Here is a 26,583-nt window from a genome sequence, read left to right as displayed (position 1 = left end):
CGTTGATTTCGTTTCGCCTCGAATTAGCAATAAACTGTTTTTTTGATTTCGGTTTCGGTTGAGCTGACTTAAACGACATCATTTAATGTATCTCATTGATGATATAAGTATATGTAAACATACTAATCGCCCATCCGTTACACAGATACGACGATGCACGGTTTTGCGACGGCGCTACCCTACGATTTGAATCCGTCAATTTTTAGCGTGGTTGATAATAGATGTCCGGGTTGCGGCAGGATCTAGTCATAGCGAAAGCGAGAGTATATGAATCCTGAATGAATGCTCCGTAGAATGCTGGCGAATCTGTTCATTAACGTTAACCTCTAACGAATGAAGGCTGACCGTAAGCCCTCGTCCCTTATGACGTTAGAACGTCCTCCGGGGAATGCTGTCACGCGGTCAGTATCAAATCTAAACTCTACGGCTATGTCGGGTATAATAGAAGGGGGTTCAAAGCGGACGATACCGAAAAGCTTTATTTGCCGATCGCTACTCGCGTCGGAGAAGCGCTTGAGAAGCGAACTAACTACAGCCAAGTTTGGTAATTTAGGAAGATCAACGATTTATTTACAGGAAAATGCATAATCAACGGGGGATGATGTTGATTTTACCTCTTTTTTTCTGGTAAAGTATAGCAACGGTAAACAAACAAAACTTCCTTAAAAGATGCTATAGGTTATAACACACATACACACAAGTGCGGCGCCAACGAGAAAGCTATTTCTTCCAGTGAGTATCAATCCACAGACGGTCAGCTAAATGATCTTCTTCATCCAAAAAGGAAACAATTCTACAACAGAACAATCTCTTTCACCCAAGCCTCTCAGCCATCCGTTGCGTGCTCAATTTCTACGCCGTGGCATTTCCATGTTCTCCATTTGCAAAAGTATTCCGCATCCCGCTCGATTTCCATTAATATTTGTTTGCTTTATTTATCATACACTTTCTATCACATTTGGAATCGCTCGCCGGAATCTGGTTGCGGCTTGCGATCGGCCCGTACAGATGCCTCATCGCATAACCTTTCCGAGAGTCCGTAGAAGAAGTAACTGTGGCTGACGCTTCGCTCAACGAATCATAAAAATAACGCCTCTTTCAACGGCCACAAAAGATGTCGTCAGCATTGTAAAAAATATATATATATATTGCAACAACGAATTTTCATCCTAACCACGCAAACATAACGTGGGAACGACCCGTCGCTTTTGTAACGATAATTAGTAGTTGGTAAGGCGTTCTATAACACGTAGTTTCGGGGTTGTCCTAACGACTCAGGTTGTCCTATCTATGCACGTGGTGATGATGGTGGTTGTTGGTGGTGTTTGCATTACATGATAATTTTGTAGTAATCAATCACTGGACCACACTACGTTGCGGTCCGTTCGAAATCGTCCGACCAATGGTCGCAAAAGAACACGGAGATAATTGAGGGCAGTCCAAGTAAATGATGCCTTTCCTCGACGCACGCGGCTTGTCAAAGTCCGTACATAAGGAAATATAAACTTGGTTGTTTAGCATCCCGGTACGGTCGGTCACTCTTTTTGAATGGGATTTCGGCAATCCGTACCAATAAAGGCGTCGTTTACTCGGAGTGATCTCAAATTAAAAGCATAGCTTCCTCCGGAAGTATGTTGTCATAACTGGGTCCTAGTGCGCATTCTAGTGCGCCGTAAAAGCGAAAGGAATGCTGTTGGCCTCCTATCTGGGGTTCATCTACCGCCACTTTGCCGAGTGGGTCTTTCGCCTTGCGCGGAATTTGCGGGAATGGAATGGAGTGAAATTTTCTCGGTGGGGCTGAGAAGATAAGGAGCCTTGACTACTGCAGGACCTTCATCTATCTCTCTCTATCTGCCTGTGTCTCTACTGCAACACTGCAAAGCTACGTGTCACACCATAAGAGCTCACGATCTACTTGAATCCTTCCTTGGCTCGCTTTTCCCACTCCGCCCGGCGTTGCAGTATGCCCTTGAACTCGTTGATTTCCCCATTGCCACCGGCGGCCTCGATGATGGTAGCGTTGTTGTTTGCCCCACCACCAATGCCCCCATTGGCGCTGTTGAGCTGATTCAACGACGCGATCGTATGGCGATTGGTAGCGTTACCAGTGCCATTGTTAATGCTGTTGTTATTGTTGTTATTGTTGACTACGGTTTGATTCTCTCCGACGCCCGACGCGATGTCCGGCTTTACAAAGTTGTTGTTCACCTGGGCCACAACCGCGGCCGAGTTGGGCAGGAGCGTCTTGCGGACGTCTACGAACGAAGTGGTATTTCGTGTCTGCCCGTTGGCTGCCGTACCGAATCTGTTCGGTACACCAAACGGCTTACTGGTGACACTTTTCCGCACGATCAACGGATCAACCGTGATCGTTTGGCTCGTTCCGTTGCTTTCCACGGTGCCATTACTTTTTACCTCGGACGGTGGTGGAGGCGCAGCGGCACTACTTTTCAATGGAGGTGCTGGTATCGATGCTGGTTGCACGATCGCAGCAGAGAGATCTTGCTGTTGTTGTTGTTGCGGCTGCTGCTGCTGCTGCTGTGGAGCGCCCACCTTGTCCAACTTTTCTTCGCTCGATTGGTTCTCCTTGTCGCTGTCGATGCTGCACAGTGGCTTCCCACCAGCGTCCGTACCGGGCACCTTGTAGTCATCGTCGGAGCGCAACTTTAGCGATCGCCTGGCAAACACCTTCATCAGCTCGGGCGTACCATCCTTGTCCTTCGGTTCCTTATCGGGCACGAGCTTCTTCCGCAGTACCACCAGCTCGTCGCCACTGCTCGAGCCACTGTTGTAGTTGGTGGCCGCATTGCTCCCGGTACTGCCGCGTTTCTCCAGCACCTCTTCGGAGGTGGATTTTTTCTTCTCGAACTTTATATCCTCGGACGAGGACGATATCCGTCGCTCGTACTTGATCTTCTCCTCCGTCACGGACGTACGGCGCTGGAGGATCACCTTCCGGTCGTCGCTAAGGTCCTGCGAGAGATTCATCGAGTTGCGCTTCGAACCGGCACCGGCGGCGTTGATGTCGCCTCCACTGCCCCCGTGTTGCTTTCGGAACACGGGCGGACTCTTCGGTGGCCCATCCAGTACAAGGCTGGTGCGAGCCACCACCGACGGCGGGAGCGGTGGTTTCGACTCCGTTATCTCGATGTTCTCGTTGCTGAACCGGCGCATCTTTATGGCATCGTCCGCCGGCGGAACCGGATACTGCCCGGCGGAAGCAGTGGGACTAGCGACGGCGGGCGACGTTGGTGGGGCCGGTGTCGGTGAGGTCGTCAGCACGATGCTGCTGCTCGTCTTCATGGTCGGACGAGACGTCGGGCCCATCGCCATCGCCGCCGTTGCGGCATCGACGCGGTTCAGTTGGATTTTCATAAACTCTGGCACGGTGCCCGCGTGGCCAATATCATCCAGCCGCTCGTTGCTACTGCCCTCGTCCGAGCTCCGGATGATGCTGACAAATTGCGACGACACGAGCTTATCGATGTTCTCCTCAATTTGCGAGATGTTCTGGTTCGACTTGTTCAGGATGCTCGTCGGCTCCGGTGGCGTCAGTGTGTTCGTCGTCAGCACGATACTCTTCGGTTGGTGATCGACGTACTCCTCGCGCGGGTTCAACAGGTTGTTGTCGTTAATTTCGAACTTTTGCAATGACGCACTCGATGAAAGCAACCGTGCATCCACCACCTCCTCATCGGCGTTGCTAATGTAATCCTTAAACACCCGCTGCTTGCCCGTGTTCATGTTCTCCGTCATGCTGAAGAACTTGTGTTCCGTCTCGAGGAAACTGTTGCTCTGGCTGAAATTACCCACCGACAGCGACGAGCTAAGGTTGGGCAGACTCGGCAGCTGATGGTGATGGTGATGATGGCCGCCTCCACCCGCCTGCAAATTGTTCGATACGTTGTCGGTATACGTGCGGAAGCTTTTCGATTTTTCCACCGCCTTCGTTCGCTTGGTCGGACTTTCCTGCAGTCCCACCTGTAGTACCGGGTGTTGTCCCCCGTTGGACACCTTTGCCGCCTTCTGTTGGTACGACGTTCCGTGTGTACCGTACGCCTTCGGGCTCTTCATCCGCTCACCATGGCTCACATACTTCCGCCCATCGCTCTCCTCGTCATCACCTTCACCGCCGTCCACACTACGCTCGGAGAACTTGCGTGCCTTCGCTACCAAGTACTCTTCACTCTTGTGCAATGGTGGTGCCTTGTATTCCGCTGCACCGATCGCTAGCGAATGCGCGCTTCCAGACGATGCGATCGACTGCCGGTTCACTTCCACGTTCGAGGAGTATCGGGCTGGAGTCGCAATTTCCCGTTCGCGTTGCTCGTCGCCCGTGAAAATTTCCTTCGGGAAAATGCGCTGCCGGGCGGCCGGACCCGATTTGATCTTCTTATAGCCACTCAGCTCGCTGAGCTCGGAATCACCAACCACGAGCGACAGTTTCATGATTTGTTCCGTCGGCCCAGCGTCGGCGGTCGCCGTTGGTTCCCCGGCCGTGATATAAACACTGCTAGTGTTGTTGTCCTCCTTCTTTGGCGTGACCGGATGCGATTCATCCTTCCCGGCACCACCACCACCACCGACCGATTCGTGTTTCTTCTTCTTGAAGCTATAATTTAGGATTCGTTTGAAGAACCCATCATCCTCCTTGCGGGCAGGGCCACCCGCACCGTCCGGTGCCGCAAGCAGATGCTCGGACGTGCGCTCGAACTCGTGGCTCTTGGAAATGTTCTTGTTGACGTACACGGATGACGCACCGAGCGAAGCATCGCCAACGCTCACCGACATCAGCTTCGAGGAGGAGGAGGAGATGAGTTCTTTGGAGGATGCTTTCGACACCGGTCCATGGTGGGCCGAGAGCGGTGTGCTCACCACGGTCGGCAGTATACCGTACGGCAACGAGTGAGCCTTCTCTTCCGCTTCCTTCGTCGGCGAATAATCCGCGATGTTGGTGGACGAGAGTTTCAACGACTCCTCGTTGACTTCCGGTGTCGCTGGCAAAAGAGTGGTCTGTAAGAGTAGAGTGGATTGATGAGATTGAAGCGAAACTCGCAACTGTACCCGGGGACTTCCACCCGTACCTCTCTTGGGCGAGCTCGTGCCCTGGTTGGGCCCTTCTTCTTTGGTCGTACGGCAAGTTTGTGTTTCGCTGCGGAATGGCAAAGTTTCGAGGAGTCACCTGAAGCGGAAAAAGGAAACGCTATTTAAATACAAAGTTCTTGTTCAACCGAAGACAACACTTCTTACCACTTTCATCCATATTGTCGGACCGGTTCATGCCGACCGAACCGGAAGTGGACGACTCGAGCCGGAGCAGATTGTGTCCGCTCATGTTGGACGCCGACCGGTCATCGTCCATATCGGAGCTGGTCATGCTCAGTATGCTGAGCGATCCTTCGCTCTTGTTCATCCCGCGATCCTTACGCTGCGGCGTGATCGGGCTTAACGGCAACCCGAGATCTTCGTCCGAGACCTCCTCCTGGCGATCCTTTCTCCGCTTTCGTAGTACGTCTGCTAATTCATTCTGTGCAGACGAAACAGAGAAGCATAAGGTTCATGAACGCCAACTCAACTCGCTCCAGATTTGTAACGGAACCTTACCTTCAGTGTAATCGATAAGCTGCTGGCAGTGCCGGCTGATTCGGAGAAAACGCTATCGTGTGACTGCGAAAGCCCATCCCGGCTGATGTCACTATGAAGAGGATCGGAGGGAGAGGAAAAGAAGCCTTATAAGTGATGGTCTAGTTGCATTTACGGCAACTAGGGTTATGGGAGTTGGATTTCGGGTTAAGCTGGATTCACATTGGAGATTGGTTCAAAGCCGATTGCGAACTTTATTAAAGGCGCTTAGTATAGTACTATGAACACTAACACTATGGACAAATTAAATTGAATCTCTGTTCAACAGTAATGAAACAGCAAATTAATCTTTTTGCCTCTAAACGCTTTTCCTATAAATTTGAAGAGAATTTATTGAAACTAAACTTTGTTACGATCAAAGTCAATTAATAAAAATGTGTACCCTTTGATCATTCTCTAATTCGACATTAAAACATTTTAAAGCATGTTCTAAACCAACTCCTTGATCAGTAATTCAGATATTAGGTTAAACAAAACGGTAAAACTGAACCACATGAGCAAAAGTCCAATGTTTGATCAAATCAAAAAGACTACGGCTTGGCATCGTGTGTACCTTTGTTCATGATTGAAAAGATATGGTTTTGTTCGAAATTACACTTTTTAACACGCTACACGTGACCCTTTTTATTTGCTTATTGCTGTTGTTCGATATTTGATCCTTCAATCACTCAGAAAACCCGTGAAATATTCGTTCACGTAAAGTAAAAAAGAAACAATGTCGATCTTTCATTTGCGGCTCTTAGCGAACTCCTCTTCTTTGAGGGTTATAGAACACTTTGCTACATGTGTTTATACACAACAGAATGTCTGTACAAAGTTTCGCTAACGATAAGAAACAGTTTAGCACATGTGTACAAGCAATTCCACTTGACAGCGAACTATCTAAAATGCGTTCGAAAATCATGTTTTCCCAATAGAATCAGCGTGTTTAACATTAGAATACGATACACAACAGCCACACATGGTACATGAAGAAGAACCACCTACGCTATTAAAGTCGATCTTATCAACGTTCGGTACCGTTGAGCGGGTGACACTTTATCGACCTGAAGGATCATTGTTGACCGGTTCGATTGGCCATACGCGTAAATCCGACTGGACGCTTTGATTGCTCCGATAAGACTAACCTAGGCACCTCGGTTGCTTTAGGGAATATACCTTCGCGTTTCGAATGGATTTCCAAAGGAGAAGGCAGAGAAAACAATCGCTCGGGAAGTTCGCCGGAGTGTTGCGCATTCGCAGTTATCGCGCGGATTGAAAGCAAGGGTGGTGCCTCTACGGTCGGCATGGCACGAACTCCTGCTCCACGTAACGATTGTCATTCGGGCCATATGGGCGCGATAAGATAGGTGGGAAGAAAATCAATCGGCGCAAAGTGACTGGGATTTACGAGGAATCCCCACCCGGGCGATGCGCCTTTATCGCGGGAGGACGACCACTTACCTATCGACCAGTCGACCTTCGCTGAGACTGCGCTGGTAGTCGGACATCTCCTTGTCTAGATCATCGGAGTTCCGCAGCCGGTAGGTTTCGCGCTTGAAGTACCCGCCCGGCGCTCCACCGCCCCCAGCGGCCTGCGAGGTGCCCGGCACCGCTCCCGCCGACTCGGGGCCACCAGCGCGGATCGTGATCGGGAGACCGTAGCCGGTGCGCGGAAGCGTCGCATCGGTCGTCGAGCAGCCGGGTGTGGCGAAGTGGATGTGCGTCTGTTGCCCTTTGGCACCGAGCTGGCCGGGCGCGCGGTCGGCCGAGGCGACGGTTCGCCGGCGGAAGATACGGCGGAGGTTGCGCAGCGGGTGGAACCGTTTCCGTTTGGTGGTGTCGGCGGCGTTCGCTGGTGCTAGCGGGAAGAGAGGAAACCAAACATACAATATAAGTGATTGGGGCTCTGGGTGATAGATAAGAAGCACACGTCGTCGCCGCGTTATTTGAGGCCGACTTTGCCTTTTAAGGTAATCGTTTCTCAGTCTTGTCGGTTTCAATTGATTGGTTGTACGCCAAATTCAATGCGTCGTTTACCGAAGGTACTTGTAACGGGGTTTCGGGATGGGTAAATATGTTTTGTTTCCTGTACCATCGCAAAAAGCTCTCATTAATTAACTTTTCGAATCGATTCCCCTAAAATGAGTTGCAGATTGGAATCTACACCTTTTTCTTCGTTTTTCTATTTATTTAAGTTAGTTTGAGTAGAACATTTTTTTTATAGAATTTTATAGATTAATATTAGAAGTGTTCTGTCATGTATTTTTAACCAAAAGCAAGATAACTGTTCCTCTAAATATTTGGTCTATTTGATATTTTAAACAGTTTTTAATCATCGTGTTGAAAAATTTTACTTCAACCTCAATCTTAATTCTTTGTGTTTTTTATTTAAAAAATTGTTGTATGTATTCAAACCGCCTCAACGTGAATTTCCATTTTTAATGTTTTAAAGTACATTTTCCTTTAAATTTAATGTTTTATGTGTTGAAAAACAAAATTGGCTTAAAAATCATTTTTTCCTTGACATCTATATGCATTTTTTTAATTTTAACACTTCTCCATTACTTAACCAACAGAATCAATATAGCAACATTGTATGTGGATTATCTTCATTTACAAACTGTACCCAATTACCCCCAAAACTCGCTTCATTCGTTGTGTGTAAAAGGGAGTTTTGTTTTCGAAAAGATAAAGATAATATATTCATAATCTGAAAATAAAACAAGTAGATGTGAGTTATATTTACCACACGAGATAGGTAACGTTTTATCTTGAACCCTGTTATCATTGGCTTATCGGTTGATATTGTGATGGTTATTATGGTGTTTTATTGCATTTATTGCACCGTTCTAGCGGTGTTTGGTGGTGCGATAAGCAGCTCGAAAGATTAACCGATGCAAATATGCCGTGCCATTATGCTATGGCTATAAGCGTGGCTACCCTATTGGCAAACAATCTGTTCCAATTGTATGCATTGAGGGCGGACCGGGCTGTTGTGCATCGCATCTTTGCTTCCGTTGTACGCTACCGACCCCTAGGCTTTGCGAGTGGTTTGTTCAAGAGAGTGACGCAAAATGCCGTTTGTTCTAGCGCTGGCGTAGCACCAGTTGAGTCAACAAACATTACGTCAGGTGGACTTAATATTGTCATACCACACTCGTCGTGTGGAGGTTTTTTTTTTGATATGTTTATCCATACGATAATGAGGTGAAGGTAAGGGGCTCGAATCCCGCTCGAAATAAATATTTGAATCTTATAGTTTTTCATTTTTCCTCCTGACGATCGGGTCAGATTTCAAAATATGAAGAAAAGAAAAGACACTCGAATATTCCATATATCAAATGGAAGAAAAACAATATCTACCGTGCCGTTCATTGTGTCTACCAATATCCATCGAACCTGCTGTTGACAGTTTCAATTTCGTAAATGTGCGAACAACCAACAAGCGGTAAACATGTAACCATCGCATCGCATCACATCGCACCGCATCGATCAGACTAATGTAAAGCCGTTCTACACCGCAATAACCTTCTAAGTTACCGAGCAAACGCTCACACCTTCCGTGATGTGATCACGCATCATGACATCAGCTGTCAAACAACATGTCATCGACGACGATAGGGAGGGCGAGGGGGAGGACGGGGCGGCTATTTGATCCGATCCGATTGACTCACCGACCTCGCGAGGAGAGTCATCACCAACCACACACGTGTCACACGAAGAGGTGTCGTACCGACAATGGAATCGAGCTGATCGAGCTGAAATAAATATTTCAAATGACCTCCGCCGCGTTCGGATCTCCGGATCAAGCTTCTGGTGGGTGTTAAAAATATGGTCAATAAACTAAAAACGCTCCGATCTTCTGGCGATCCTGATGTGGGTGTGCTTTGTTTGCATCCTTGCGTCCACAAGAAATGGGGCTTCACGAAAGGGCACATGTCAACAAAACAAAATAGAAAATAAATGAACTACCAAGCGTCCAAGCTTTGTCGGCTAACGATCATCGATTCCGGTCGAGTCGGTAACCGTTACCGGTCAGTTGGGTTCGGTTTTGCTGCCGACACTCTTGAAGCCGCACGTACGTCCAAACGTGAAGAAAAACGTTTCTAAAAGCGAATCGAAAGACAAGTGAGAAATTCATTCATATTCCACATTTTATGGGGGTTAAATGAGGAATAAATAGAAGGGTAAAAAAACCCACCAACACGACGGTGTGCTTTGAGTGTCCATATTTATATTTTTCGAAGCCGCAATACTATCTTCATTTTCAATCTGAAGCGCACCAAAGATGGCAGACGGTGTTTTTACGGTGGATTCAAACAAACCCTAACGTATATGAATGGCGTGGTGGAGGATGTTTGTTTTTTGTTGTTTTCTTTTACAATTCCCAACCAAAAAATGGTGTAATTATGCAAAATCAACCTTACGATCCACATGGGCCCATGTCGGAGGGTATCGTAAGCGAATCCAATTCGGATTTAACGCGTACCGAAGCCACCAGGGTTGGAAGTCACGATATAAAACGGCCAATGACTCTCCGGTCCCACCCGGGGGGGTTTTCTTATCACAACCCGTGCGTACATCGAATGGCACGTGGACGAAACGGAAGGGACAGAGAGGTTGTTGTCGAGGGAAGGGGGGAGGGAGTTAATTATTTACATTATTGTTATTAAGTTTTATTAACTTCGCCGACGCAATGACCGCCGAACCACCCGGTGTGCCTCGGTAGCGACCATCTTGGCCGACCTTCTTCCGGCAACACATACACACACACTCGAACACACGTGTGCCGCCTTTTGTTTTCCTTTTATTGCAGTACCCGAAGACGTTTCGGGTAATGACGCCGAACCACGATATTAAACCGCATTTCCGCAGCCGGAGAGAAACTTTTGCGCCGTTGTTTAATATCTTGATTAATGTACACGAGTGGCTCGTTGAGGTGGCGGCGGCATCACAGCCTCAGCCTCGTCAAAATTGTCCAATTTTCTATCGGGTCTCCTCCTTCCAGCATGATTACCAACCAACTCGCAAGGCGAACATTCAAATTCAAGTTTTCGGAGAAATTATCTGCGCCACACGCACGTCAAGGGAGTGTAACAAAACAAAAAAAAACCAAACACGCCTTTAAAAGAACCATCCGGTGCGGTTTCTGAACGAAAGTTCGCACCTTGGCCACGTTTCGCAACGAGCGGAATTATATAAAAGCCCAATTTGTGGAAGATTTGATAACGAACGGATATCGTTACAAGTCTAATATAAACACATTTGATGGATCCTCAACGCATAACAAGTGTGACGTTTATCAGCTCTCACCCCATAGAGGTACAATCGTTCAGGAAAAAACCGAGCGTTTCCTTACTCCCGATAAATCATGTCAGTCAAAGTGAACGATTAAAAAGTAACCGTAATGCAGTCGACCCATCAGTCACGGGATGCGGCAGTTGACAGCATCTTAAATTCAGCTCGAATACGATGACAATTGCGTGAGTTCGTGCATATGTGGACCGTTTCGGAGGCCCACGTGAGCGTTTATGGTTTTTACGAGGTGAATTCTGTTTTTTGTTTAAAGATGTCGAATGTTTTATTAATAGAATGCTTTCATTTCCTTTTCCTTCCACGTCCATAGTGTCGACTCGAGCAATCACTTAAGCGTTTTAAGAACTTCAACTGTTACAAAATAATTTTGTCGAAACACATGTTGAACACCTGCAATTGATAACAAACAACAAGACAATTTCCAAGCGAAATAAGACAAACACAAAACCAAAAAACGAAGCAAAGCAAGTGCAATTGCAGGGCAGGTGAAATAAAAACAATGATGTTAGATTAGATTTCGCTATCTGATTCAAGACGCCTCGCTCGCCTTGTTGCTCTCTTGCCTTCCAAGCGTCGGTGGCCACAATCCGTTCATTTCGTGCACGTGCCGAACGGTCCGGCACGAGGCCAAACCTATCGCCATACTGCCAACCTTCGTACGGCAATCACATGGCGCCAGAGGTTTGACGTAAGAAAGCGGGCGCAGTTGTAAAGGCGAACATATAAAGCGTGTTCGCTGAAGAAAGAAACAACTTAGGCTAGCAGAGGGCTAGAAAAAGGGTTGCTTTCCGCTTTTAACTTGCTAAACAAAGCAATTGGAAGAAACACAACGTACTGTACTCGAGTTAGGTAAGGAAAAATTCTCGAAGTTCTAAATGCGGACGGTCGATAAAATTATCCCTCTAAATCAAAGCAAGAAACCGTGTGGGGTTTCTAGTACATGTTAGTAATTTATATAATATAATTTTAATAATATAATGATTAGAAGCATGGAAAAAGTTAATTTCAGGAGTTTGTTAACGCCAGGTAAATGATAAAATACTTTAATCTCTCGATTACAACACCATTATCATCATCAACGATTAAATATTTTAAAATTTATCTTAGATCAGACGCAAATGGTTGTAAGACATTGAAAAATATTGTCAAATCATATAAAAGTGTGAAATCAAGCAATTGAAAAGTTTGAAAAGTTAAGGTTGAATAAGTAAAATTGACTGAAGTTGAAAATGAATTCATAACGATGAAAGTGGGAATTAGCAAAACAGTGGTAAGAGTATCAATTTAGCTTCTAAAAGCGAAAAGAATATTCAAATTGGATATAGGAAAACTCTTCTGTCGCACTTAAGCATATTACCCCATGATGCGGATAATTTTAATTTTGTCTTCCCAACCAGAATGCAAGGATTATGAATCCATTATTTCGTAACAATTCCAATAGTTTAAACTATTGTAGAGAAACCTTTGATTATTTCAGGCATAATCAGTTTTATCCTGTTTTCTATAGTAAATTTTTTGAGTTGTGAAATAAATGCACGTAGGGTATATTAGACACTGTAATGAACATATTCTATAATGCCATTTTGTTTAAATGACTTAATTCTGATAAAAACGTGCTGGTTCGTTTTACGAGACTTTCTCTTAAAATATTTGATCAAATCAAGACAATTTCAGAATCAATCTAGGTACTCCAAACAAAACATCTTCAGCAGATTAGGTCAAAAATATTTTGATAATGTTGAGCACCCGAAAATACTACGTTTTCTATATGAACGCACAACTGTGCTTGCAAACACAGATATAATTCGAACCAAATTAATGGCCTTCATACCTAGCTTGCGTATCCAGCCGTTCGGTACAATTACCTCACCGTTCAAATACCGTTCGCTACGCGATCAGCATTCCCTGGTCGATCAATTCAACACTGGGCGAGGGTGCGGCACAACATCGCACACACCATAAATCTGGAGGCGGCGTTCGACCTTGAAGCAACTGGTGCCAAGCAGCCTTGCATTATATCGCAAAGCCCCCCTAGCCACCCGCCGTTACCGTTTTGAGCCGCATACGTTTATACACCCTGCCTTTTATATCGCGCGCACGTCAAACAACGATCAGCGAGAAACTTTTCTCGCCTTCCTCCCCAAAAAGGCGCCAGAAAAAGTGGGCTATGCGGGATTATGGGCGCACCCCGATCCGAACCTCGCGGGAGAGAAGAGGTTTTTCAATTCGGAGTTCTCCAACGCCCCGTGACTGGCGTTCGATCGCAAAAGGGTTTGCTTTTTCTTTTATGATCCTTTCCAAAGCCCAACATAGACCCAGTTTGGGGTGGTAAATCAGGTCCGCGTGTGACTCCTCCCCGAACGACAAACAATAACGCAAAGTACCCCCAAACAAAACCAGCTGGTTTTCTGACTTGTTGTGTGTCCGAAAAGCTGCCCGCAAATCTTAAAGCTACGCTTTTCTCCCTCGGCGGCACACTTTTTCGCGCGAAAACCTTAACCTTTTTCGCCTTCATGGGCGTAGCGAACGCTACCGGGTGGTGCTCCTGTTTTCCCGGTTTTTATCTCTTCCACCGCTCATTATCATACGGAGGCGCGTATCCCCCCACCGCATCCCTCCACCTCCCGATTCCGGGGGGCAAGTTTGTATGCGAAATGTATTTACCGCGAAAAGGTAACAAAAAACCGAAACGAAGACGAAGAGATGGGTCCATGAACCATTACGCTAAATCATTTCTCAGCTTCCTGGTGGTGATTTTTCCGTTTGTTTCTGGCGTTTTTTTCGGTTTGCCTCCAACCGGGACGTTCATTGGCCGGAAAAACACGGGTGGGAAGGAAGATTTGGGAGCTCCACTTAGGGAGCTTGACTTTGTAGGTTATTGTTATCTCTTTTTTTTTCGTGTTTTTGCTATGACGAGCTGAACCGAAACCGAGCCGCACTTTGTAACCATTTTCGTGCACTTTACCGACATTAGTGCACTGCTCACGTTTCCCCCCCCCCCCCCCCCCCCCCCCCCTTCTTATTACTCCCTCTCTTGCCCCAGGCCTAGTTTGAGCAACCTCGAATAGTTTCGTTTTAAATATGAACTCCCATTTGGCAGGGTTTCCCCCGGGTTTCCAACAGATTGGGTTAAGATATGCATCTTTCATTTTTTTTGCTTCTCTTATCGCTCGCTATCCGCCCGCCCTAGTCTCGTCGCTGTCAAGCCGAGATTTAAACACTTTATTCCTTTTATTAATTCCGAAAAACGCAAACAGGCCCGCACACAAACTGAGCCCGCAGAATAGACATGCGGGCAATTAGTTGACTAAAGGGGGTTTCGGACGGAATCTCCCTTTCAGCGTTCAGAGCCCCCCACACAATCGCATTTTGTTCACTCACACTTTTCATTTTTCCACCCACCCCCCCCTCCGGCGACAAAAGGCTCCCACGTGGGAGAGAATCACGAGAAGCCGGTCAAGAGTTTTTCCACCGGCGACCGCGAAGACTGTTTTGGGAACTTTTCACATCATTACCATTGAATGATGGCCGGATGGCACACTTTCTTCCGATGGCTTCCACTCCGTGGTTTGGAAGCACGCGGAAGCCCCGACGGTGGAAGAGCGGAAAGGGAAGGCGAATTTATTCATTTTCTTTGTAATTTGCTCACCCTCAGCCTCTTTCTCGAGATTCGACCGAGGCATCCGAGGTGTTTTCCCTTTGTCATTCTGCCTGTCAGTGTAACCTTTCTACCCATTTTTTTTTTGTGTTGTTGATTTCCTTTGTGCGTTCTCTTCAGCCTCCAGGCGTCTTCAGTCTGGAGCGGCACAGTTTGACTGCGTCGTAGAAGCCAACAACAAAAGACGCACGCTTTCGAGACGCGAGAAGCGGTTGGCTAGGAAAAGCCCTCGATGTCGACCTGATGCGTAGGGAAACTCGATCATGGCGCACCGTCTTTGAGTTGAGAGTGGGGAAACTTATTTTCGCTGCTCGACGTTGAGCCCCGCAAAGCCCAAAATCTCAGCTGATTAATTAATCTTTGCCCGGCGTGACCGGGAATATAGCGACGCAGAATGGTTCCGCGGCTAACGAGTTTCCCATTTGACCTTCTTCGTGACGCTCGATCCATCCGTCAACTCAACAGATAGGGGATTATACAGAAGTTTAGGAGTTGAAGCAAATATTTCAAAGTTGTATATCTAGAAACTTAGAAATGGCTAAAAATAACACAAACAATTGAATCTGTAACAAGTAACACATACGAGCATAAACAATTAAGCACGACCACAGTTTGCATTACTTTCTCGTAGGCTTCACATGGGAAAATCAAACCTTCAAAAGGGTGCACCCACGAACAAGATAAACATACTAGCACGTACACACACGCATAAGATAGTGCCTGCTTTAAACGACAACACCATGAGGCACATACTTCACACCGTGGGTTTTCCACGTTTGAGCAGCTGCTCGTCAAAGACGATACGCTTCACGGGAAGCAAAAACAACAACAAGAACACTCTCTCACACACAAACACACCGCTAATCATTCAACAATATACAATAACAATAATAACGAAAAAGCCTCGGCATATTACTACTAACCACAAATTGAACGCTGTCAACCACAACTAATCAGCCAATTTCCAATTTTCTTCCGCCCCGGGGGCTGGAAAGGGAAAATCTCCCTTAACGGTTCCGATCCGCACGTTTGGTTCGCCCGTTCTGCCCAAACTCTGACAGCTGTCGTCGTTCGTCGGGCTGCGTGATGCACTGAACCACTGAACTGGAACACTCAAGCAAGCTGTGGGGAGCTGTGCTTTTGAGTGAGCAATAAACAAAAAAAAATCAACACCGGGTCGGGTGGGTCACACTTAGAACGAAGCTGCCGAAATGGCTAACGGAGTGGAAACACTGCCGCACTGAGGCTGGGAGTAGGTGCTACACCGATAAGAAAACCTTGATCGCGATCTTCGTTTTTGGAAGTGTGGAAAAGCACACACACACACGCGCGCGAGTCCCGCGAACAACCGGCAGCACGTCCGCTACACGCAAGCAATCGAACGGCAATGAGCGTGGCGAAGGCGAGCGATGGCACGCGAACTCCAACAACTCGCGGTTCGCCATCAGCCGAACCCGCCACTCCAACAACACACGACCAGATGTGATGGAGCCCCATTAGAGGGTCGTCCAAGGTGGTGGTGGCACCGCAGTCTGCCTTTTTTTTTCGCTTCGACGTTGTTTGCTCCCCTTTCCGATGGGTGTTGGGAAGGCTTGTGCTATGATGGTTGGTTCTCGTAGGTGGAAGTTCGCGCGATACGCGACCGTGACGCGGTGGCCGCCTTGGCGCACAATCCTATCGGCGTCGGCTTAAGGCTGCCCACAACCCCTTCTGCCAGCCAGCGGGGTGAGATCATCTTTGTCGATCGTGTCCCGATGCGGCTACGCGACTTTTACGCCTGTAATAGTTCTCACCGTAAAACTACTGCGCTAAAGTTCGCCTCTGGGAAGCAGATTCCGTGGCGTTTCGGGTGCATTAAACGAACAATTATTTATGCAAGCAAAATGATTCGCACCCCGTGCCGCCACCGCACGCGTGTGTAAATGGTTCCTAATTGCATTCGAGCCAAACAAAATCATGTTTGTATTCAAATTGATGCGAAGCTTTTACTTTTCTGCTTTATGCTTGATATTTAAATTATCGCTGGGACTAATATATCAAAAGATTGATCATGCAGAACGATGTGAGCAAACGTTGAAAATTAGCAACAACCCAGAATTGACATGTGGAAATATCGTATAAAAGTGGTTAAACAATGGCTATTCACTTTTAATTTTATAAAATCTATTATATTGTTGTTAAATTATATCATAATTGATAGTCTACATGACCATGACATGATAGTCTACAATTCAAATTTTTATTATACCTTTTGAAAACATTTAGTTGAATATCGTTTACCAAAAATATTAGAGCCTTCCAATATTTATCTCATATTTTGTTTTAAAAAATCAGACGAAGAAAAATAACAATAAATATTGTTAAACAAACAAAATGACAATTTTAATTGATGTTTAATTGAAACATTGGACAACAAAGAATAAAACTAATGGGTACTAATGAACAACGAAGCCTTACTATGAAAACGTATTGAACAGCTATGAGACAGGCATTGAGAATACGGTCAAAGGAAAATTACAATCTTGTTCTGACACGACTACTTATTTCCTAAATCGGATGCTTAATAAAGGATTTCAGTATCGTCGCAAATATTTGTGGGTTAGTTTATTTTGAGACTTTTTTTATTCTATTTGTTTGGTTTATTAAAACGGATAATAGTAATACGAACCAATCTGGATCTTTAATCTGGAATCAATGAACATTTAAAAACAAAAGTATATAATAAACAAAATGATTAAATATACATTATTTCGTGTTGTATAACAACCACAAATGCAGCAATAGCATATCCAATGGATGCAAACAAATAGATTATATCATAAAACACTAATAAAATGCTAAAATTGTAGCTGAGCAACATTTAAAGAAGATAAACACCAGATAAAATAACTGCTTTCTAGAATAAAGTCATCTATCAAAATGCATAAACAAGATTATCCATTTCTTCTTCGTGATCGCATCTTCGTCTGCTTCACAAACTTTCACTTGAAACCATCATTACGCACTTGAAAGTACATCTCTGTTTGTTAATTGTAATTGAAATTTTCGCGCAATGGAATTGATTTTGAGGCCTTCACCGTTGACCTTTCCTGCCCCGAACGAAAAGCGTAGAAACCTAGCCCCGAATAGCACACTCATCTGGCGTTGAAACGATGTGGAAAACTGTCGATAGCTGCCGGTGCATTTCCCCCCGGCATGAGCATATCGCCGGCTGATGCTAATGGCTAATGCAAAACCATCAAACGGCGGAACTGAGCGAAAGGTTTTGCAGTGTCTTTCGTTTACTTTGCTTCGCCCCCTTCGCAGGTTGCTGCATGCTATCGGTGAGCTTTTTGCAGGAATGTATGCAAAAATTTGACCGGCGTGAGGGAAAAATTAGAAACACAAAGAAAAACAGATGCGAGGGGAAAGCTTTCAGGTGACGTTCGGCTCGAAAACCGTGGCACGTTGCCAGCGGACGTTTGATATGCTCTTGTTGAGGCTGATCGGAAATTGGAAAAAAGCATCGCGAGAATTCAACAAATACTTCGCAGAGGAAACTGTAGAAAATAAGCATAAGAAACACCCAATAAACCCGGAACACGCCTGACCAGCCCATTAAGATCGAAATAATTACACCTCATTTAGGCAGCTCGTGATGAGAGGCAGAAATAATTTTGAATCAGCTGTGTTTTTTCTCTTCGATTCCTCCCATTTCTTCTGGCCGAGCTCATCAGCGTCAGCGAAAATGCTTCTCACTTTTAAACGAAAAACTTCGGCGGACGTTCACACCTCCTGCAGACGCCCCGGAACGTCACGCCGCGGGAAAGCAATGACCGCTCACCGATTTTGGCCTTTCGAGATGACCGAAGAAAGTCTTATCGTGGTTCACGCACATCCAGACGCTGCGTGTACTGCGATTTTGTGCTGCAGCTTCCGTTTCCGTTTAACGCAACGATTACGATGCGTGCTGACGTAATCGGAACCAATACGAGGAGTGAGAGAGTTTGCTCCTATAATTACTCCCAAACCGGATGCAGCTAGCTGACAAGTTCCACTGTCCTCGCTTCCACTGTTGGGATTTCTTTTTCGTTTCTTTTGGCGTGCGAAGATTTCGCCATTGTGCCAACTGACCAACTGACGGGTTTTGGCAAACCGATCGTTCACCTGTTTCTTACTCCAGTTTTGCAAAATGCCCTTCGCGCTCGAATGGGTTTTATCGAACACACATTGCGAACAATATGTTCGGGGTTCGGCGTTGAGAAAGTGTCCAATAAAACTATCAAGCGTGCTCCAATTTTCCTAGCCTTTCTCTCTCTTTCAATCATTGTATTTCATATGTAGTGTTAAACTTTGCTCAAACGTTTTTTTTCTAGACAAGAAACTTCAAAACACTGTCCAAACCGGACCGAACATGTGAGGATAAGAAACCAAATTCGTGAACCAAGCGCCGCCATGCGGTATAGATGCGGAAAAAAACCCCCAACGAATATCTACCGTGAAGCCAACTTAAGCTTTACAGAACCGTTATCCAAATTATGACATGTACGGAACATGAGTGTGTTTGTGCGCTCAAAATCATCCGTTTAACATCGCGGTTTGTTTGTTTTTTTTTTGGAATTAAAAGCCCTTTCCGCCCTCCCATTGCGCCAAGTTAAATTGAAAACTGCTCCAGTTGCAGACGCACGTGCTGATATAGTTTACTACACGTTTTGGGTTTCCCTCTCGCCATTTTGCTCGCTTTTCAACGTACCGTAAAGTTGGCGCGTAGCAAGCATGACGAAAGCAAGTAACATGCGTTTGGCAATGAGAGGTGCTTCAAAAACGTTGTTTTCTAAGGCTTCATGCTTTGGCCATTGAAGAGTACACAAGAAAGCAAAAAAAAACAAAATTGAATGAATCAGGATAAAGCATAGGAATGAATATTACTTTTAGTTTTGCGGAAGCAACGTTTTTGAAAAAAATGTTCTATCTTGTCAAAAATGGTTAAGCTCGTTTGGACCTTATTATACTATTAATTATTAATTTTTTATTATTCTGTGAGACTTTATAATATCAGACTATTGACTTTTGATTTATCAAGTGTTAATGAATGAAACAACTAAAATTCTTTTGAAAAAACGACAATGACTCCCGTTACATCAATCATGTGCCACAGTCCACTGAGCGAACAACTCACTCACTCCGGAATCATCGGACTGTGCTACCTTACCCATCACTATCCATAGCGACGTTGATAAACCCCTCAATGTATGCAAGCTACATGACACATTCGTTGCGTTGTGCTATGCGGATAGCATACCTTTAGGGGCTTACTCAATCTACGAGGGGCGAACAAAGCAATGTGATTTCTCGTGTTCAACTGGACAGTTGATCAGGTTATTTTTAACAGAGCAAAGCATTTTTACTCGATTGCAAGAGGTTTGTTGTACTACCGTAAGTCTTTAACTTATACTGCCACCAAACTAGTATTCGCGGAACAAAAACGGTGACGTTCAAGCAAATCTCACCTGCAGTTTCTGGAGTGGTGATCGTTATTGGTGTATCCTGCACTTGTGCGATGGTGTTTTCCAGTGGTGGCGAATTTTCGCGCACACACGACATCAACCCCGCTGACATCTGTTTGAAGAAAGGAAAGAGAAAACGAAAAACAAAGGGAAAAACTGTCAGTGTTACTGGCAAAAGGAGGGTATAAAGGAAAGAAGTGGCGCAACAGAAATGCCGACGACCGGATGCTGAAAGAGTGTTGTTCTTGGGTGTATGCGTCATGCAGCTAGTTGCAAGTGCAGCGCACATTCGCTGCCGTTGATTGATAAGGTCAATTTAGAACGAAACTCCCGGTTGTGCGTGGTATCGCTACTCGCTGCTAGAGGCGACTCCCGGCGTCGGTCATCGTCTCTGATTGCTTGGCAAGGTTTCTTGGAAGGAAGGGGTGAGCCAATTTGGAAAGGCAGACATGCATGCATTTGATTGATATGAGTGTACGGCTGGCCGCCGCTGTCCATGTTACACCAAAACAAAAGAAACATGCTTTGGTCAGCAGTGTTTTGATTTTTGATCTTCATGCTTAAACAAGGACAATCATGGGTAAGCAAGTGCGGTGCTGTGGCAAATGGAAACAAGGAAATGCATTTATGATAACAACATGCTAAAGAGTCTACTTGTTGACGACATTTTTTTAATGGCCGGTCGAATGTGCTCACCGAAACCAACATGGAGAATTTTAGATAAGGAAAGTGATTATTTGAAACAAAACTATTTGAAACAAAACTACCACTGCACCATATGACGATAGGGAAAATTAAATAAGAATATAGGTGCAAAAAGCTTGAACAATACTATTATTTGAAAACTATTTCGAAGCCAATCGATTGAAAAATGAAAATTTGAATCATTGCACAGAACGACGCAATTTAATTTAATAGTTTGAATAAAAATAACACACTGCAAATTTTGAGATGATGAAATACTTAAATCTCATTCAAAAAACAAATTAACACTTTTGGTAACATACACCAACTAGAACTTGAAATTAATGAGAAATTTAGATAAGAAAACTGATTGATGGAAAAGAATTTTAAACGAAACTACCACTGCACCACATGGATATAGAGGAAAAAAAGAATGTAGGTACAAAAAGTTTCAACACTACTATTGTTTGAGAATTGTTTCGTTAGCCAATCGATTGAAAAAATAAAATTTGAATCATTGCACAGAACGACGCAACTTAATTTTGAGATGATGAAATACTTAAGTTTCAATTAAAAAACCGCTTTACATTTTTGGTAACATAAACCAACTAGAACTTGAAAATAACGTACTAAAAACATTCAGGAAGAACAGAACGAATTGAGAAAACCGTGTAAACATATTTGATGTTAAGTACTCACGCAGAGAGTTTTGTTTAGACACAGAAGCATGTAAAGAAAGGATTAGATAAAGAGAAAAAGGGGTAGAGATATTAAGAGAGTACGAACAGTATCAAGGTTATCTTTACACCGCCAATTGAAAGTTAGTGGAAGAGTGGGTGGGAAGGTGTCATAAACACTTAACCTTATTAGACTGTGTGTTCGTGTGTTCGAGCTATGGTTTATCCACCTCCTTTCGGAGGTTTTATCTTACTTCACCGGTAGGTCTTCGAGCGCTCGTTCATGCACAACGCTGGAGAAAGCAATGGTTACCTGAAAGTAGACGGAAAAGAGCAGAATACAAGCGTTAATTAGTGTGCGTTTGCACCTCACCGATAAGAAACCTCCCAAAACATATGGTAACCTCTCAGTTGGTTTTGATGTAATGACGTCTGGTAATTAATTTCGATGGCAAATGAGATAATAACATAACAAAATCTGCATTCAACAGCAGGAATAAAAAGCAAGAAGAAGTACCATCGGATCAACCGAGAAAGCAGTACAATTGACAGTGAAAACTGAACCACCAATTAAACCGAGGTGGTAGAGATCAGTAGGTAACCATAGTTTTCCGCTCCAGTTTCTATCTCCGGGTGGGTGTGGTATCGTATTTCGTTCCGATTTGTGTTTTTTTACTTCTTCTTCCCTTCCCTCCCAATGCATCAGCTTTTCACGCACACACATTTTTCACGGATGCACTTCGATAAAGAGTCGCTCGAATGCTGGGGGTGCGGTAAAGGTTGAAGCCAGGTTGGGACCGATCGTCAGGGGACCGAAACCGGCACCGAGCAGCCGAATGGCAGGGGAGGGAGGTTTGCGAGGCGGAGCGAAGTAATGTTAAATGGTCGGATCGGTTTTCCGACTGTCGGCGCGCGAGCGATTCGCGTGTTAAATGTGCCAATCCGATGTGATGATTAAAGTTAATCCGATTGGTAACTGAAGCTGAACAGAGGCCTTCTTTATTAGAAAATTGGTAAAGTTATCAATTTGGTGCTATTACGAGAACGCATCGGCTTGCCGCATCGAAAAGTTGAAGCAACGGAGCGGGAAACCAATATTGAAAATTATTATTGAAAAAAAGTTGCACAACAAATGTAAAGAAATTGTATCGATTGAATAGAGAAACAAATAAATTATTAAACGAACTTAACAGAAAGTTTTGGTTGTTGAAATTAATCATTATTTACGATATTCGAATGCTTACTAATAAAACTTAGATCTATTTTTACTGGGAATACTTATTTTCGGTTATTTCATCATATTGTTGTACTAGAACCTGTTAAACATTTTAATAAAACAATGAATTACATGTTTAACATAGGTGATATTAAATAGAATTGGACAAATTTCAAAAAATGTTTATGCCAAAACGAAAAACGCAAGCGACTTTATTTAGGAAGTATCGTCAAAGGCAGCATTGGTTCTGCATTCAGAACAAGTTTTAGAGCTTTATCGGTTTAACAGCTTACCAACTACGTTTGATTAAGTGTTCGCACTTCCAGCTATATCGCTCAATAAAATATTTTGATAGTGTGAGACACTTCGGGTCCACTCAACTAGACTAATGTGGAATATTCGATTACTTATGGAGAAAGATTAAAAATTCATTTGGAGATCCAATTCTGGCCGCGGATCGTGCTTCGGGACCCAAAAGTGTAGATCGAAGCAACCGACAGAAGTATTAAAAAACGATTAATCATTCCGTTCGTCGGGCGGATTTTACCACAAACTGGTAAAATAGTTAAGAAAAACTTAGGAAAGACGGACATTATTATACATAAGCGTCGATTTAGAACAGCCACCTAAAAGTAACGGATGAAAGTTCTGGAGGAACATGTTTACGGAAAATTCGACCATCATGGCGCTTTGCATCTCTTTGGGACCCTTAATTTCCAGAGAATATCATAACGTGACTGACAATCAGTGAAAGGCAACTCCAAAGGCAAGTCTCTGATAATTTTATTTTAGGTTTGCGGTGTATGGAGAAATAAATAGTACGTATTGCGTTGCGACAGTGGCTAACTGTCTCGGAAATCATCATAAAGAGTGTATAATATTTTAGGCATATCTGGCCACATTTAATCAGGAAAGATCATCAGAAGAGATGAACCGGTCAAATACTATTGATACGCCAAGAACTGCTCACCCTGCCAATGACCAATCGAAAAGCAATGAAGAAACCTTAAACGTAGGATCTATTCGAACAATTTTAAAAGCAAAAAAACAACATTCGTTTTTATCATGAAGATCACAAAAAAGCCAAAAAACATGACAAACTAAAAGCCACTACAATCAAAGGTCGTTCTAATATTTGTTTAAATGATTGAAGTGATATAGCTTTACACAAATTTGACTTTAACCAATTATTTTGCTAAATTTGTATCTATGGCCGATGAAAATTTGCCAATTTGTGGTGAATTTTTTACAGTTTTATTTTTGATGTACGTTTGTTGTAAACTAATATTGCAACATTATTTGAATTCAGTTTAACGTTTAATGTCACTCGAAAAAGTAAATACATTACAAATCATCAATTTCACACTGCATCAAACAACAGAACTCGTCCATATCGTCATTTACGGTGAAAGGGGAGTATCTGCTAATCAATTTGCGAAGACACAACTATCGCACATTACCATACCTGGCGCGGTTGACCTTTCACCAACATGGCGCCAATGACTTGCGGTACACGACAGGACCGATGGTAAGCCACTCCCTCCCACCCCTCAAGGGAGTGTCGAGTTAATTTTTCCTTACCACAGGACAGCCGGTTCCATCTCTGCCGACGGTGTGAACTAGGAAAAGGTTGCCCATTCGGTGGGCGCATGCACCAGTTAGTCTATCGGCAATTTATCATCACTAGTATTACCGGCGAGGCGAGTGGGGGTGGTAAGGGTCTCTGCATCTTGCCTCCGGTGGGTTTCGCTGTTGGAGTTCGTCGGAGAGCAGCAAAAAACGTAATGGTTCATTTCGCGAATGAAACCGCTAAACCGGACCCGGGCGGCATTTAGCTTTAGGTAGGTGAACCTCACACTTTTGCTAGCATCCGCACGGAGCGAACATGCGGGCAAAAAGGCACGTACAAGCTACATCTCGCGCAACGAGCGATCCCGGGACACCCGAACGCCGTGTTTAATCCTAGCTATCTCTACGGATTCACGGATTGTGTAACTTGCACGTCCGTTTTCTCTTTCATTTAACGTTTTTCCTCCCCCGCCTCTTTATGGTTAAAAATAAACACATGAAAACTGAACATGAACTTCCATTTTTGTGCATTAGCAACCGCGGGGCTGGAACAGGAACTCTTTCCAACGAGACGCCATTTGGCACCAGGATTCAAACAGTCGACCAAAGGAAGCACAAGAGAAAAAGGTTAGCGTTTGCAGCAGAAGCTAATTTAACGGTGCCACTAAAAAAGCATGAATGGTAGTTAATTTTACAATTAATTTGCTTATATTTTCTAGTATTCATAAGCTGGAGGCCATGTTATTGAGAATTATAAAACTAAAATCAATAAAAACACGTGATATTAAAAAATAAAAGTCATTGAAAATCACCAAAAATGTCATTTTCGTTATGAAATACTTTAACTATTAGTTTTTTGTAGAAGAGAAAACCCAACAAATAATATTTGTTATGATATTACGGATATTGCCGTATTGTTCTCTGAAAATATTTCTAATACAAGTTTTGTAAATTGTTGATAGGGTTTTCACCGATCATGCGTTATTTTGACATTCAACTGTAATACTGTAATAATTCATATCCCCCATTTGTTGTTTATCTTTTATTTTCTGCAATTCGCCTACAGAGGGATAGAAAGTTTCCACTAAATAAATGTCGCAACATCCAAACCGGATGCAACTCTTGCTGGTGCATAGAGGTTTTTGTGCAAAATAAATAAATTTAAAAATAGAACTATAATTCCTTCCTGTTTAGCCCCTGCTCCATTCCATCACCGGGTAGGAAAACTGTACAGCATGTTTAAAATCGAAAGTACACCCAAACGGGTATTCCTTCCAACGTCGTGTTGCACCTACACACCAGCTCCCATAAACTCCACCGGCCAAAAAGGGCGTGCTGGTGCGGGCAACGGTACAGAGTGGGAAAATGTGAACACGGGTCGCCGCGAAAACCAACATGCTAATCTCCCGTTCCAATATTTTCTCTAACCTGCTGCTCGTTGCCTTTGCCCCTTATCGTGAGCTTGAAACACCCGTTCCCGGATGAAAGAAACCGGGCGCGTTCCGTTATCGCAAACGAGGAGGAAATTCAAATGAAAAACTACAGCCATCTCGCATCGGGCGAAGTCGTCCGGGAGACGGGGGAGTAATAAAATGCAACGAAGATAGTTATTACGTAAGTCGCGGCCCGTCAAGGCAGTCGTGCAAACCCGCGCCCCAGGATGGCAATGAAGTTTTAGCACTGTTAGTACTTGGTGGGATCGCTACAGTACATGGGCCATATGTGCTCACGGTTCGTCGATGCTTGGTGCCTCGATTGTGCATTTGCAAAATGCCACCAACCCGAAAGCGTCACTCCTTCGGATGGGGTGTGTGTGTGTGTGTCAGTTTGTATGGCTGTGGAACGCCATGATTCACAATTCTTCTAAACCGATCAACGAGAAGGCTTCAAGCGGTGGGAGCGCTGCGGGTGTGACGTCCTCCAAGTTGATTATGGGCGCCCAGCAGGTGTGTGCTTCACCCGGGAAGCCGTACAACCAAACGACTCCACGTAGTTTGCTAGTGACGTTAGATTACTGCCGCAATCTGGCTGGCCTCGACTCACAACTTCCCAACGTCATATTTTAAAGCGGTGTAAGCTCGACGTAAACATAAACGCACTCCAAGAACGAAGGCGCAAAAAACAAGTATCGAATGAAAAATTCTACCGTCAATTTACTACAATGTCCCCATTTTTATATACACAGTACCTGCATGCAAGAATGCTAAAAATATTATTTTAACTTGCAGTTTTAATCAATACAAAGAATATCTACCCTTCATCTCTGCTTTCGGCCTTACAAACAAATTTAACATTTGATTTGAAATCTGTACGATAGATATGACACCTGAAATGTATTTTTTACTTTTACGA

The 26,583-nt window shown here is 44.4% G+C and overlaps 1 protein-coding gene across 1 annotated transcript; it reads right to left on the bottom strand.

Moving 5' to 3' along the window:
• Positions 1-1,911: 1,911 nt before the first annotated feature.
• Positions 1,912-20,197, bottom strand: LOC131287805 (uncharacterized). Its single transcript, XM_058316888.1, has 6 exons — positions 20,089-20,197; positions 7,087-7,483; positions 5,605-5,695; positions 5,251-5,527; positions 5,085-5,182; positions 1,912-5,013 (listed from the first exon to the last, which is right to left on the bottom strand). The coding sequence occupies exons 1-6, from the start codon at positions 20,195-20,197 to the stop codon at positions 1,912-1,914; spliced, it is 4,074 nt and encodes a 1,357-aa protein (XP_058172871.1).
• Between the last annotated feature and the right edge of the window lie 6,386 nt (positions 20,198-26,583).

Source organism: Anopheles ziemanni, chromosome 3 (genome assembly GCF_943734765.1).
Source record: "Anopheles ziemanni chromosome 3, idAnoZiCoDA_A2_x.2, whole genome shotgun sequence".
In the NCBI taxonomy this organism is placed as follows: Eukaryota; Metazoa; Arthropoda; class Insecta; order Diptera; family Culicidae; genus Anopheles; species Anopheles ziemanni.
This window is presented reverse-complemented; position numbering and strand designations above follow the sequence as displayed.